The following is a 14,822-nucleotide window of genomic DNA, read 5'->3' as shown; positions in this document are numbered from 1 at the left end:
TTCTCCACCCATAGAGTTAGGGGAAAATTAGAAACCGGAATATTAAGAGGAAAAGTATGAAGAGTTCACTCTAGAGGCTTTTCAGTAAGGGGAAGTGAATATGAATGAAAGGTGTGTGGTGCTAAGTAAGAATTATTTTAAAAAAAATGAGTAAACTAGAGTTTCTTTAAAATTCCTAAATCTTCAATAGTGTTTTCAGTTGGCGACGGTTTTATGGATACGTTAACGATATACATCTTTTTAAACTGATTTCGTTTATCTCAATTTCGCTTTTCTCTATCCTCTAAAACTCCTGGAAGCTTCCTGTCACATATTCGTTCGTGTCTCCTTGTTATTCATCTTATAAAACAATAATAACAATAATAAAGAGTAATAACTTTTGTGAAGTTCATATAAGAAAGCTCCCAGCACTGTTCGACATGGCTTTTCTCCAACTGTAGGGGTAGAGTCCCGGATTTGTTATGTCCGCACTGTTGATCAGATACCTCCTTCACTTCCTGAATCTAGCGCTCATCTTCGTTCAAGCTCAAAGCATATAAATTTTCCATTATGAATTCCACAGCGATTAACACAGAGACTGCGTTCGATCGAATAACAATCATTAATAATCAACACACTTCACCATGATGTTTGAGCTATGGATTTGGAAACAGCGAACACGTACTAGGGAACTGATATTGAGACATGAACGCTCCCTCGTTACACGGATGAGACTCAACATGTTTATGACTAGTGGAGGAAGTAATGGTTTTTAACACTTATAGGATAAACGTTTTATTGCCGTATCTCGTCATCTCCGAACTTTTAAGGAGCTTTCTCGTGCCTACTCAATAAAAGAGGTTAAGGATTCATCCGTTGGGTGGGTGGGTACAGAAACAAGTTTACGTTATTTTGAACGTTGAATTTTTGATCCAAGAAAGAATTCTACTCGTTTGTTTACAGTCCTGCGTGTTCTTCTCCAGTTTTGATCCTATTTTTTCGTCTGTTAGTATCAATCCATGAATCCTTCACCTTGCGTTAATTACAACATATTTTTGATCCAAGAAAGAAATCTACTCGTCTTTTTAACTTGACTTGAATTTTAATCTCTTAACACTTCTTAACATATCTGTTGGATTATTTTCCGTTTTATGGAGATTTGTCGCCTCTTTTTTACTTTCGTTTCTTTCGCACGATACATGCTATGTACATAACCTTCACATGAAAGCAAAGAGTAATGAAATCGACTTGACTTACTTTTACTTTTCTAATCAAAAATCTGTATGTGACTAGAGTAATTAAGATCTTACTTTTTAATACATTGCTCATAGAACGAATTTCTTGGATTTTGAGATATTTTGAAAAAGCCTGCTTCCCCTTAAAAAAAGAGAGAAACTACAAGGTTTTAGTACCTCCTTTCTTTCTGTAAATTTCTAGTTGCAAAAGAGATTTCAGCACTGTGTAGTTCTACCAATCTTCATCCTTAATTTCTCTTTAAAAAAAAACGTTAAAAGTAATCATATAAATAAGAAAATTACTATATAGATCAATTTGTGAATAGATGGATTAGTGCACAAAAATACATATGCTTGTTTATTGAATTTTTCTTGTTCCACGAAAAATCAAACACTGATCTGCTGGCCAGTTTTATCCGATAAAATATTCTATGAAGATTTCTCTTGCATTCTATCCTTCCTCATTAGCATCCTGAATCCTGAAATTGCTTGTGTCGCAGTGAATTATTCATTTACGATCTACGCCTATTTAACCTACTCTTGTATAGTTGAATTGGTATAGTTGAGTATAGTTGGATGTTTTTTCTTTGCTAACTGAAAGATTGAGAAGGAACACTGTATATCTTATTCGGCTTCATGCGGAGATGGAATACGATCTGTAAAGAATATTATTTCCACGTAGTAGCACGACACAAGCTACAGTAAATCTTAAGACTTACTATACTTACGATTGCGACCCATGTCCGATCTTCTATGTACCAGAAAACCATTAAAGCTTAGATATGTGCATTTCTTTCTTCTATAAAGGTTCTGATTCTGTGTTCCGGACAACAAAACCTAAAATAATAATCTTTTCAATTCTGTCTGGATCCTCATAACACTAATTTTTCCATGTAGCTATTAATGCTCCTTGAAAATACTACCTTGAACAGAAATTCAGCGCATTGCTGAGCGATTTAGATTTTAGAGAAATTTTTTCAAGAGTTTAAAAATTGAGTTTTAGATAAATATAATGGTGAAGAAGAGGAAAAAAACGGTTACCTCCAGGGCATGCTGCATTCGGAAAAGAGCATTTTTTTGCTTATTGAAAGTGTGAACAAAAGTGCATTATGCAAAATGAGTGAGTGCACTGTGAAAGCTTTGCCCTCTTTGATAGACTCGGAGTTAGCGCTGTTTCTCATTTAAAAAGATCTATTTTTATTTGAAAGTGTCATTTTCCTAGCAAAACCTATCCAACTCTGACTCTATCATGGCACAATTCCATAGACGTCGGCCATTTTTCATTTTCTGTCAAGTATGAGCATCAATATTATAAACGACGTAGCAGACGGGCTGTCAAACATGAGCAAACATGTCTGTTTAGGATGAAGGAGGTCTCTTCAGGATGAGAGACGGAGAGGCGACGGTGACAAGCTATCTGATGTGACACGAATCGTATTCGGAGTGACATGCAGCTCTTCATCCGCGAAGAATACTCGTCTATGTTATCATCCTCTCTCGGCTTCTGAACAGATACCGTAGGTTTTTACTGCTTTTCCAGAACTGCTGCTGCTGCTCATATGAAGCAAATGCTTAGGCGCAAACGATGCTTGAAAATTCATTACGATGCGGAGGAGGAGGAGGCACGTGGTTCTTATCCATCCGAAAATAGGAGGAAGACAAGGTGAGGTTCACAGAAAAGATTGTGAGCGAATAGCAAAATGTTAGCGAATATCCATTTATTGAGATGGCCACCTATTTCTGTCGTGGATCTCGTAATGAAAATGTTTCTATGGTGAATGACAAGAGTGCGCCACTATGAAATTTCATTAGGAGGCCGAAAATTGAGGATGCATCTCGAGTTCCCAATTGCCACCCCACTACATGCATTCATAAGAAGAAACGTTTAAGTAAATATACTATTGTATGCACATAGGATTTTCAGTGAGGGCGAGAGATCCTCGCGCAGTTTCAAAATGAGAAACGTTTTTTTTTTTAGAAAAAAATTCGCTATTTAGATTTGCCACGAGTTATTCGAATGTTCAATCTTTTGTTCTTCAAATAAAAAAAAAATGTTAAAATGACACGTGTGTCGACAGAACAACTTCTGGATGTGGAAAAACGTCGACTTATGCGTATTTTTCCTTTATTCTATTTCAGTGTAGTGCGTGGTTGCGAACCACAGATTTGCACTTGCAGATAATTGACCCCTGATAAATTTTCGTACTATAATTTACATCTGTATGCGATTCCTATCTGTTCACATGTTGCTTTTTGGCATCTGGCATATTCCTTAGTGTAGGAACATTTGTCTAAAACGAGAACCATATTTTCAATGGTCCTGCTTGGATTAGCTTTGAAAACCGAGTTTTTTCTTTTCTCTTGTGAATGACTTGTAGCATTCCCAACTAACCCCATCTTATATTTTCCAACGTAAGTCGGCACCTTTGTCTTCTATGAATTCTAGTCCATATAATCCTCTTCCTAAACTGTTTTGTGTGTTTTTTATAGGAACATTTGTGATGCAGGATTTTGGCAGTTGGTGCATCCAGGGGAAATCTCCCGGCTTACGAAATCCTTTAGAAAAAGGGTTGCCCTTAGGCATTAGCGGCTGTGTTTGCCCAGAGGCAGCTCTTTGGATGATAGCATTGCTTTTATCCAGCACATATCTGTTATAAAGAACATTGTCAAACATGAGACGAATATTGCGCCTCTTCCCTATCGGCCATGATGGATGGTTCGATGATCTTTGAGGGTTTAATGAAAAGGCGAGCGACAAACACTCTCTGTCGCACATCAAACATATTCCTAATCGTACGTAGTAAGACTCTTTCCCGGAATATCGCGCCACTATCACCCTCCAGATTTCTTTGCTCTCACGACTCCTTTGGCTCATCGACGAGTTTCACGATTGCCTTCATTTGTGCTACGTCGTACGAACATTGCCGAAATCACATGTAATGAACGTCGGCGAGGTTCTTCCTCTCACAACACGCATTCACACTCACCGTCCACGATTCACTCGTACTACGTACGCCTCTACTGAAGCCGTTAAGCACGTTCAGAGGCTAGTGAATCGTTGTCCGGATGTCACCATTTCTGCGCTATTAAAAGCCCATCGAATTTCTCCCTCGAGAAATTATTCGTCTGAGGTACAAAGCGAGAGCGTTGTGCGCTCAACAAAAATACACAGCTATACGATATCGTCCTCATTCTCACGCTATCCTCTTGCTGTACCCTTCACATGTATATTTTTGTTCTAAGATTCGATTAAATTCCATCCCCTGAAAGCACATTAAGGCAGCTTTTTGTGTGAGGGCTGCGAATTTTTCCGAGACGAGTACTTCCAGTGGGAGACAAATGTCATTAGTCAGGACAGTCATTGGCAGTAAAAGTCGCCGTTACGTTGACTCGCTTGTCTCGTCACGATCAGCCATTCGAGGTGTAATATATGGTGGTCTCGTTGGATTTAGATGGCTACTGCTCCGCAACTTCCATGGATTCCTCTCCAGAGTTCTTTGGCATGCTTTATACAAGTCAGTTAAGAAATGCAAGTCGTCGAACTCGAACCGCCTCAAGCGCAATTTGCTTTGATGTCCAGTAGGCCAAGTTCCATTATGTAATTACATGTCATTAACTGTGACGCTTCTTCCTCGTCAGCGTTTCACTCGCCTCCGATCTTTTTTTTCATTCATTCCTAATTAGTCGGATGTGTTCCCCGTTCCAGGAAGCATGTACTCAACCAGTAATGCTTTGTTGCTTGTCGAACAAAATGTTTTTCATGCTTGAAAGGCATGCATCGTCGAGGTATGATCAACCACATCCATCATATGCACGGAAGATCTTGAGCAGTGACACGAGGAGCGCTGTTTTACATGACGATTTCAGCTCGCGATAACGCTGTCCTCAGTCGGCGCTACTTCAAACGACGGTAAGTTGATGGGGAATTCGCCTACGACACACATTTTGCCCACTTGTAGGCAAGGAACACCAACATCCATATTTATGGATGTTGAACGTGAAATAGCGTTAGACATTCAATTATATTCTTTTTTGTTTAGCTCATTTCTTTTAGAGGACTGTAGCAGGGATGTTAACAATGGTTGTTGTTGCTCCATGCAAACCCTACAAATAATCTTTAAAAAAAAAGTCCCATCTTGCCTTTGGTGGCCCTAGACCTTATAAATAAATATAAAAAAATATAAATGTAATGCTTCGTGCTCTAAAATAGACACGCCGATTTTTTTTCGCATTAATTGCTAACCGTTTACTCTTTCTTTCTTCTTAGTACCATTATAAATTCTTCATCTATACCTAAGGAATGATAATTGTATGTGAGGTGTGATAAAGAGGTTCACGGTGAAGTGAGGCCGGTACATTTAATATCTTTTTCTATAGCATATAGCATGTTATTCTGTCATTTTATACTTATTTTACTCTCAAACGAAGTGATCTCTCCTAGAAATTATATGCTCGTTAAACAAACTAAACGTTTTTTCTTTCTGAATGGTACCGCATTTGGTGGAACTGATCCAAATCCCTGAAATAATGCTTTTATTTCGCAATTGGTGATGTCGTGAACTGGAATGCTAGAATCCGACCCTGGAAAGTTTGTCATTTGTCGAAACATTTCGTCTGAGATTACCGTCACTTAGATAGGTTTTTGACATCTTCTTCTAGTGGTGCTTCAGAACTTTCGCGTTTTCTTTGTGAGCATTCGTATCGGTCTTCGTGATAAACTGCTTCTCTCGGCTAGCGGTTATCCGAAAGATGAGAGTTGTGACCTTTAAAAGGACGCCTATTCTTCCATTGAGGATTAGATATACCTGCATAGATTCTCTCAGGGATAGTGATAAATGGAGTCAACAGTTTCCCCCCACGCCAGCTTTGCAGCTGTTGACACCAGGTAAATAATGTATTTGCCTAACCGCTAGAGCAAACCCATCATCTTCATAACACCATTGAGCAAAGCAATTCGCAACAAGCTCAAATCATTATCCTCATTTCACCTACGTGAAGACAATTTTTTTCTGGAGAAAACCAACTCACCTCAATGTCCATTCCTTTATACTTGCATCCAAAGATATTGATTCTTGGGCAGATGAAGGTCGAACGAACTTTCACATAACTACATTATGTTCGGCATTCTAGCCAGCGGATATCCTTCAGCCGCCTGAACCTTACACTCGACTAGCCATCCAGCTTGTGTCGCCGTTCTCATCCATCAAATTTTAACATTCCATTCCACACTGTCGCACGACGACTTCTGTTATTCTTTCCACTTTCGCCGACGCTCTTTTTTCCATTTCCTCCCGTTAACCTTGTCCGAATGTTTGCGTCGTCGCTGATTTCGAGACGGCCAAGACAAAACGTTGCTATGACTTCCATAGTTAGCGCTTGGCATAGCCCGGATATTTTTCGTTGGATTTGAGATCTTCCCATATAGTTTCGTATTTATCACATACAGAACCTTGGAAAAAAAATCTAGTTTTGAGGTGTTTTCGGTTTGCAGACCCGTCTCTTTGTTGTAAAACTAGCAGTGCCTGACGCACGCCGAAACCAATTAGATCATCTCGAAGTCCAAAAACCTCACGCTGAGAAAATCACATATCCTTCCGGTCTTTGTTTATTTCTGATAACCTCATCAGTTGTTTGCTTTCACAAAGAAGTCTTCTTGGTTTTGCTAATTTTTTTCCGCTACCCCACTTTTTGTTAAAAACTAGTCCTCGGCACATTCGTGTTCAGCATAGTGAAAACTTAACGTTATGGTTCTTTCCTGTGCGTTAACATCGTGGTAGAACTTTTTTTTCGCCTCCTGTTCTTTCTTGAGCTCTCCACCTTTTATGCGATCGTGAAGCGATATCGTCTATTTTTAAAGATAAATCCTCCAAAATTCCTTCTTTTTTGTGTTTCTTCTAAAGGAAGGCATACGTTGGGAAATTTGCATAAATCCGCAGTATCAGAATAGGATTTCTCATCCCTATTTTTAAACTTCTCGCCTTATTTTCGTTCCAGTAATATGTTCTTTTCGAGATCAAGTTTTACCGTACATACTCTGTTATTTGAAACCTTCCACTATCTCTCAAATCTCCTCTCGCAATCTTGTTCTTTTTTCTGTTGCACTTTTTCCAGTTTCCGTTAACTGTTCATTTCTTCCTCTACTACTTAGTATGCGGTAACAAACAATTAGGCATTTCTAGAATGAAATTCTGGGTTCGTTTCATTTATGCCATCGATGGCATAGCAAGCTGCTTCGTAATTTCTGTCTGTAATGTTGACGCTGTTTTTAAGTGTACTAGGTTTTGCTTTATACATTGGCTTTATCCTTCTTTATTCAGGTGCAAAGACAGGATGACAGAAGACATGAATACGCTGGGGAACAAGATTCCAAGCGAAGTTCTCCGGTTTGCAAGCTTCAGAATGTCTACTCCTAAAGAAATAAATTTCTTAGGCTAAAGAAATTCTCGTCAAGGTGAGATAATTAGGTCAAAAATAGTTTCTCAGTGTGGTTTTTGTTGTTGTTTTTGTTTGTGTTATTATTTTTAACAGTGGATTCGTCTCGATTGAAGAAAGCACAGATATGTGCAGATGAAGTAATAGGATCGTAACGAATGATCCAGACGAATGAACTATCGCTGGCACGTATGTGGTTTTGGAGCAAACACATGTTCTTTGTTTATAGTTATGCAACAATCGACAAAGAAGTTCGCATAGATTCATTCGTTTTGCGGTTTTCTCATCTCTTTGGATGAGATAAATCCAACAGTAGAAAGTTGTCGCAACCTCTACATCTCATTCGAACACTTCGTTACTGAGATGCTTCTAGGAAGCGAGTAACGACATCCTAAGAGTTTGCAAGGTGACACTGCATTTCTGAGAAGAGAATCTTCTTTGAAATTACATTCCAAGTTCCATCACTATTCATTGAGTTTTTTTTTATCGAGGTAATTAATTGTGTTTATCTCCATCCTCTCTATTCATTAGATGCAATCTCTGATGTTGTGCTCTCAGTATCTGAATCCTTCGTATCAACGCAGCGTTTCCTATTACATTCATCACATTGTTAGTTGATTGCGTTCGGTTTTTTTTTCTGTCCAGCTGGCGGCGGTGAGTCTCATCTTCAGGGAGGGCTTTGTCGTATTGCTGTGCTGGCGTTGTTTAGTCAGCCACAGCTACCATAGCATAGTGAAAAATTGTAGTCTTTTGCAGCTTTTGCGGGAATTACTTTCGGATTATTCGCGCCCTAATTCCTGAGTGAAGAGGGCGACGTTCATTAAGCTTATGAATTTTGAATACTTAGTAATGAAAAACGGTGCGGTTTTTCCTTTCAATACATTTCGTTTCTATTTTCCAAGCTCATACTAGCAGTGAAGTGTATATTAAAACACTGTATAGTCTTTCTGCCATAGTATTTTTTGAATATCAAAGAAAAAAATCATTATTTTCTTCTAAAAACTATTACAGGTTTGCTGAACTTACTAATGATTTTTCAATTTGCTTCCACCGAAAGCCATTCCTATGGATGTGGTTCTAAATTTCTTTGCAATGCGATCCCTAATTTCGTATGCATTATGTTTAGGCGCTCCAATGCTAATAAATCTGGATAAATAATATACAGTCACGCAGAACTTCATTTAAAGCGCGTAAACTGTTAAATTCTGTAGCTACGTGTCGGGATCCTTCCTATAACGTCGTCAAATATAAGTGTTCGTCAGGAGAACTTTGTTTTTCTCTTCGACGAATTTTGGATCCTATCCAGATCCTCAGGAGGAGAAGTGTACCTCTGTTTTTATAGGATACTACGAATGTCATCCATTGGTAGTTCTTTTCAACAATGAAGATTTCGGACTTACTGGAATTCTGAAATACTCTCTTGAGCGTTAATTTTCAGAGTATTTGTGTAATTTTTTAATAAGTATTATCCAAATCCACGATTCTTATGAGGCAATGACAGTTCTGAGAATTAGGTAAAATGCATCTTGACAAAATTTTAAGTCCGTAAAAACAGCAAAGGACCTTACCAAGTGTTTGTTGTGTTACTTCTTACACTTCAAAAGAGTCTCCACGCAAACTCATTCATCTTAGACATCACCGACAAAAATCAAAGAACGAAATGTTTTAACAGTCGAGAGAAGAATCTGTGTCGGTTGCTTTCGTAATATCACAAGAAAGATTTCAGTTGTGTTTATCTTCGGCAAAAAATCTGCACTGGTTGAGAGACGATCCCCGGATATCCTCACCGAATGCAGCAGCCCTGTCTATTCTAACAGCGAAAATTCAAACAACCTACTGCTTACATTCGATTTCAATTTGATACAGAAAAATTGTGTAATATGAAACTTCCATGAATCTAGTAAGCTTCTCTTTCTCGCAAAGGTAATAATTGGAAAATAATATTCCTAACAGCAGTTCCTAAAAATTTATAGCAGCACGTATTTTCTAAATATCTTCAAATTTGTCTCTTCGGTTTTTATTTAGCCGGCCGTTCTTCTTGGATTGCCTCCGAAAAACCAGAAATTTAAAAATATAGTAGGTAAGTTATAAGTTATAGTTAGTAAATGTAGGTTGTTGGAACAAACTAGACGAGCCTATTTTCAGATTTTTCAAAAGTTGTCTACCTAACAAAGAGTTGTTGAGAAATTTTCGAGCTATATGGAGTAAGATACTGCTAAATACCAGAGATACGTATAGAAAGCCAAGAGGAAAAAATTATTGCAATGTCTATCCTTGTTGCAGGTTGTAAGGAACACATGTACATCTATGTAAACTGACTTCATTCTTAAATCAACTCTTATTCCACTGCATTGTTATACTTTTTCAAGCAGTCATCTTGGTGATGGATGTACGTATTCTCAAAGACGTTGTTCTCATTTCAATGTATTGAAATAGCTTTGATTAAATCCTGTCTACCTTATCAGAGGAAACTCCTGGATGCGCACGTCTTCAGATTTTCGATAGATCGCGATACGTCGACAACAAGTCGATTAGCGTTAAAAAAAACGCTAACGTTTGCCAGCGAGACGTCCTCAGAGTTCCCCATCAGAGACGGAGCTGATTTTGCTTCCAGTTCACCAGTGTCAATCACCAGTCAGTCGCGTTGCATCGCATCTGTTCGGTTTTTCACAGAGAACACGACGTGTTTGGTCTTCGTCTATGCATGCGACGATTTGTCAAATGCCTCCAACAAGTTCATCCTCACTAAACTCAGCTGCCGCTGTTGTTCTTCTTCCTGCTATCACCGCCTCCTCGTTTTCGGCCGCTCACCGATGCCTGCGGCTGGTAGGTGTCGCCGAAGCGTCAGGCATGTTGCCTGACCTCCGCTCATTTCTTTGCGCCCCTCCTCCTCCCACGGGCTTTCAAAGTGTTATATTCGCAACATATGACACGTCGATGCGTAATTGTAATCCGTCTCCAATTCTCCAAGTATGCTTTCTCCTCTTAAGCCATTGAGCTCTACGACGCAAGCACACCACGCCTCAGTAGCATCACAATAGCAACGAAATTCACTCTTCGGCCCTGCTCCCGTTCTCAAAACTGACATCAATTACGCTTCGGGATGTACGACTGGCCGGAATACCGCATTCACATCTTCTTCTTCTTATGAACACACCTCTCGAAGATCTTTCTTCGCAGTTTTTTCTCCTCCTTAAATTTTAACTGTCCAATGTTCTTGATTGCCGATTCTGTGGCGTGCTGCACTCGACTTGGCAAGACGCTCGCCTAAATATAATTAGCATATTTTGACGCAGATTGGTCGGCTGACTCACGAAAATGTACGGAATATACGTTTTTTCTAAATCCTATGAAGATAGGGTCACCTATGCTGCAGGTTTGCGATGAAGTTCACTTTAAGAACTGAACGCAAAGTAAAATTGAACCTTAGGGAATGCTTGTTCGCTGTAACAAAAGAAATAGAGGAAACTGTTCTTCTGTTTGCTTTTAGCAATCTTTTGACCACACATTGAAAAACTGAAAGCTGAATCCTGCAGATGTTCGCAAATTTTGACAAATCTGCAGTTAAGGTGGTCTCAATTGTCAAAATTTTCAATGATATTTTCTTGAAAATATTCCATGATTAAATTTCCGCTGGAAATGTAAAAGTACGTCGGCTCACTTCGTTCGTGAGCTCCGGAATTGAGAAATCGGAAGTGGGTCGAGCAGCTTGGCTGAACAATGACAGTGGATCCCGTCTCGATGTATGAATGTCTCTTAATTTACTTTCTTCTCTTTGAGTTTCCCTTCTTTTAGTTCATTTTTCCTAATTTAGCACTATTCCTTTTTGTATTGTTTGATGAATTTCTGAACTTTATTTGTCAGTTTCCTTCAATTTTATTTCTTCATGCCCATTTACGCATAATTTTCTGCGTACTGCGTTTTCTCGTTTGAGAAACAGCGGCAATTGCAATGATGTTAAAAGGGAATCACATTTAGGACAATCCTTACACGACCGCGATTTATCGGTTTTCTCAAATCCAGAAACATGCATGCGTTTATTATTCGGCCTGCACCAATGTCGTCCAATCGACCTTACCTTACCTTATCGAAAATATGTAAACGAACTAATGTCATTGTGATTTCTGTTCAAGATATCGCTGAATGGATTTATCATAATCCATTGACCATCGGATCCTCGATACTATTGCTTTGGCTTTGTACTCTCACATGTGAACCTGGTTGTACGTCGCTTCTATGCTGGCTCCACCCAGTTGCTAAACTGATTGCTTATCGCACCTTGTTTGTCCACCGATGTGTTCGTCATCGACCCAAGTGCTCAGCTTGACACGAAGGTGTCTCCGGATGGCTCTTGTCCCCGGAATTGGATGCATTCCGCTGTGGCACATTTAGTGGTGTTCCAGAATTCGTTTTCTACTCATTAATGCATTGAAGAAGCGTCAGTTCGAGAGGCTGACGAATTGAGACCAGAATCTGCGACCTTGGTCTGTTGGATGTTGTTTACATCTTTCGACGTGAATTCCAGTGTATTCTCAGAGGGAAAAAAAGGAAAAGAGATCCGATGTGTACTGCTTGAGGATCGTATGATTTCAAGCAGTTGGCATTGCATGTGCATTCGAAAGAGTCGTTGCCCCGAAACTCAAACACCATCACTTGCAAGAGTCCTTGTTTTTCATGAACTGGCTCATCACATTCGGCGCATCCTGTTGTGTGTGACTCTCAGAAATGTTCATCGTCCACTTCTCCTTCGTACGACTTGCTGACTGAGTGACGGACGTACTGACTGACTCCACGATTGCCTTATCGTGTTTGCTTAAGCAAGGCGGAATAACCATATTCGCTGGAAGCTCAGCAAATTTCGTCTCGGTTTCTCAAATACTTGTAGAGTTCTGGGATTTTTCTCAATTTTCACGACTACAATCATCCTGTATTACCCTAAACCATATTTTCTAACTTCTGTTCAGTTTTACTTTGAAAGATCTAGAACTCATTCTCTGAATTTATTCCTCCAACCTGTGTCCCTTTATGGTCTTTCTTGAGAAGGCCACAGGATTGCGCCATATATTCCTACCTTAAAAATACTTCCCATAACTTGCTGAAACCGTATGTAGATTGTTCAGGACCACCACCTTTTCACTGTTGTGATGCTTGTCAAGTGATATTTGCTATTCCTAGAACCGTCATTAATCCATCATTTTGTTGTTACGCCTAAAATCAACTGCGTTAGTTTACAACGACTCACTTATGATGGATTTACTTTCGTTTGAAAAGCTATTCCACACTTTTTATTTACGGATTAAAGACATATTCTGAATTGTATTACAAGTAGTAGCCATGTAGTTTAAGGAAAGATCATGAACTCTTTTCCCTTTTTCAGGAATTCATCCATCTTTTCTAGTTATCCGTTCAGTAAGATCACGATCAGAGTGTCTATTCCTAAAATTCTCGCATAGCGCTGAATTTCAAAGGAGCACACGTATACCGGCACTAAAATCCGTGTAATAATCTTTTTTCAATAATTGTTCCTCACCATTTTAATGTTTAAGGAGCTGTTGTGTAATAAATTGCAGACATTCCAGTAACAATTGTCATTTTGTGCAGGTTTTAGGCAAACAGCTGATTGCGTCCTCCCTGACTTCAAAGCCAATAAGTGTACTGAAAATACACTTAGGTGTCCGATTTCAAGATAACATTGGGATTTGTAGCAATGAGAAGAGCAGCTGGAGTATCTAGGATTGGACACAAAGTTTTATGACTTAATAGGATCCAAAACTATCGCCGTATTCTCGAGAACCACTGGGATGTGAGGATGAGGCGAGCCGAGCTGAGCTGTCCTTTCTCGACGACGCAAAGCTCTCGCCGAAGGTAACCCAATTTGTGCACCATCACGCGTCCTCTTCTCTGTGAATGCTGCTGCTGTGAGGAAGATGAGTCGGGATAGGAGTAGGAGGAGGGGGAGGTACGAGGACACCATCTCAGACAGCAGCTCTTCTCATTCTCCGATTTCCTGAAGTCACACATACCGCGCCAATCACGTAAACCTCATTTAGTTCCTCTATGCTGCGCTACTCATGGTTTTTTTTCTTCCGAATAGCGGACAAAAACAGTGCTCTTGATCGAGGACTTTTTTTCAGGTCGTATGAGGTTATTGAGGTTATTGAACATCTCCGCTTATGCAGAATGCAGAAGTGCGCAATTTCTTTTAATTATCTCTCATTTCGTTCTTCTTTACTTCTTTGATACGCTCCTTGTGTTGATTATCGACCAAGAAAGCTTGCACTCTCGCTCAAAATCGCCAAAGGTAAATGATGGGATGTACACCAGCCTTCGAACCTCTTAGTTTCAAATTGTCGTCCTTCTGAAAATCGTTAATTATTTGTTACTTGAGGAAAATTATAGCATTTTATCATAATGCATTTGTACTTTCAACGCTTACTATTCCTCTACTTGTCAAGTACTTTGCTTTAGTTTACTTAAGAATCTGGATAACCTCATTTCCTTCGACAGTTTTCTATCTGCGGTTGATGTTCAAGCAGAGGCTTGCAACTTTTTTGCATAACGTCTTTTGGATGGTACATTCATAATGGAACTGTCTACAACATCACGTGCTTCCTATCTTATTATAAGTTTTTTTTTTGCTAGAGAAGAAGCTTCTAGAATTCCTAAATATACACTAAAAAGTAATATGATCGAAAAGAGACCAAATGCGGAATAATTGATGAAATATACAAAGGTTTTCTATGAGTTGTTGATCGCAAAATATCCTCAGTGTTGTCGTGCTCCGCCCGCTTGCTCCCGCGATTATATCTTTAGCCATAATTTAGCTCTCGCTTATATGTGTCAGCCTGTTTGCTTCTCCTCGAACAATTCACAGAGTCATCGTCGTTTTTGAAGTGATCCACCTTCCGAATTCCAAAAGCAGCATCGTGATCGCACCACAGGTGTCCTAATATTGCTAACGATCTTCTAGTGCCGGCTTGTTCAGCTGTTTTTGTGATGTCTTCTTCTCCTAACGTCATCCTTCCGCCGCCTTTTTACTGCCAGCTGCAACTCGACTTGCTTACCTCACACAAAAAAAAACGCCCTGAAAAGGCCAAAGCCAATCAGTCTAACGTGCTTTCGGTGCGTTACGAAACTCCACCATTATTGACTCTGCCGTCATGTTTGACAATTCGA

The 14,822-nt window shown here is 39.4% G+C and overlaps 1 protein-coding gene across 1 annotated transcript; it reads left to right on the top strand.

The window, feature by feature from the left end:
• Positions 1-2,463: 2,463 nt before the first annotated feature.
• RB195_021561 (uncharacterized protein) lies at positions 2,464-13,553 on the top strand (the record flags this gene model as incomplete). The annotated part of the gene is made up of 8 exons (XM_064208369.1): positions 2,464-2,508; positions 2,598-2,731; positions 2,791-2,877; positions 7,532-7,597; positions 9,548-9,569; positions 9,672-9,722; positions 10,320-10,472; positions 13,410-13,553. 8 exons carry the CDS (start codon positions 2,464-2,466, stop codon positions 13,551-13,553), a joined length of 702 nt encoding a protein of 233 aa, XP_064064250.1.
• Between the last annotated feature and the right edge of the window lie 1,269 nt (positions 13,554-14,822).

The sequence above is a fragment of the Necator americanus genome, chromosome X, assembly GCF_031761385.1.
Source record: "Necator americanus strain Aroian chromosome X, whole genome shotgun sequence".
Classification (NCBI taxonomy): Eukaryota; Metazoa; Nematoda; class Chromadorea; order Rhabditida; family Ancylostomatidae; genus Necator; species Necator americanus.
This window is presented reverse-complemented; position numbering and strand designations above follow the sequence as displayed.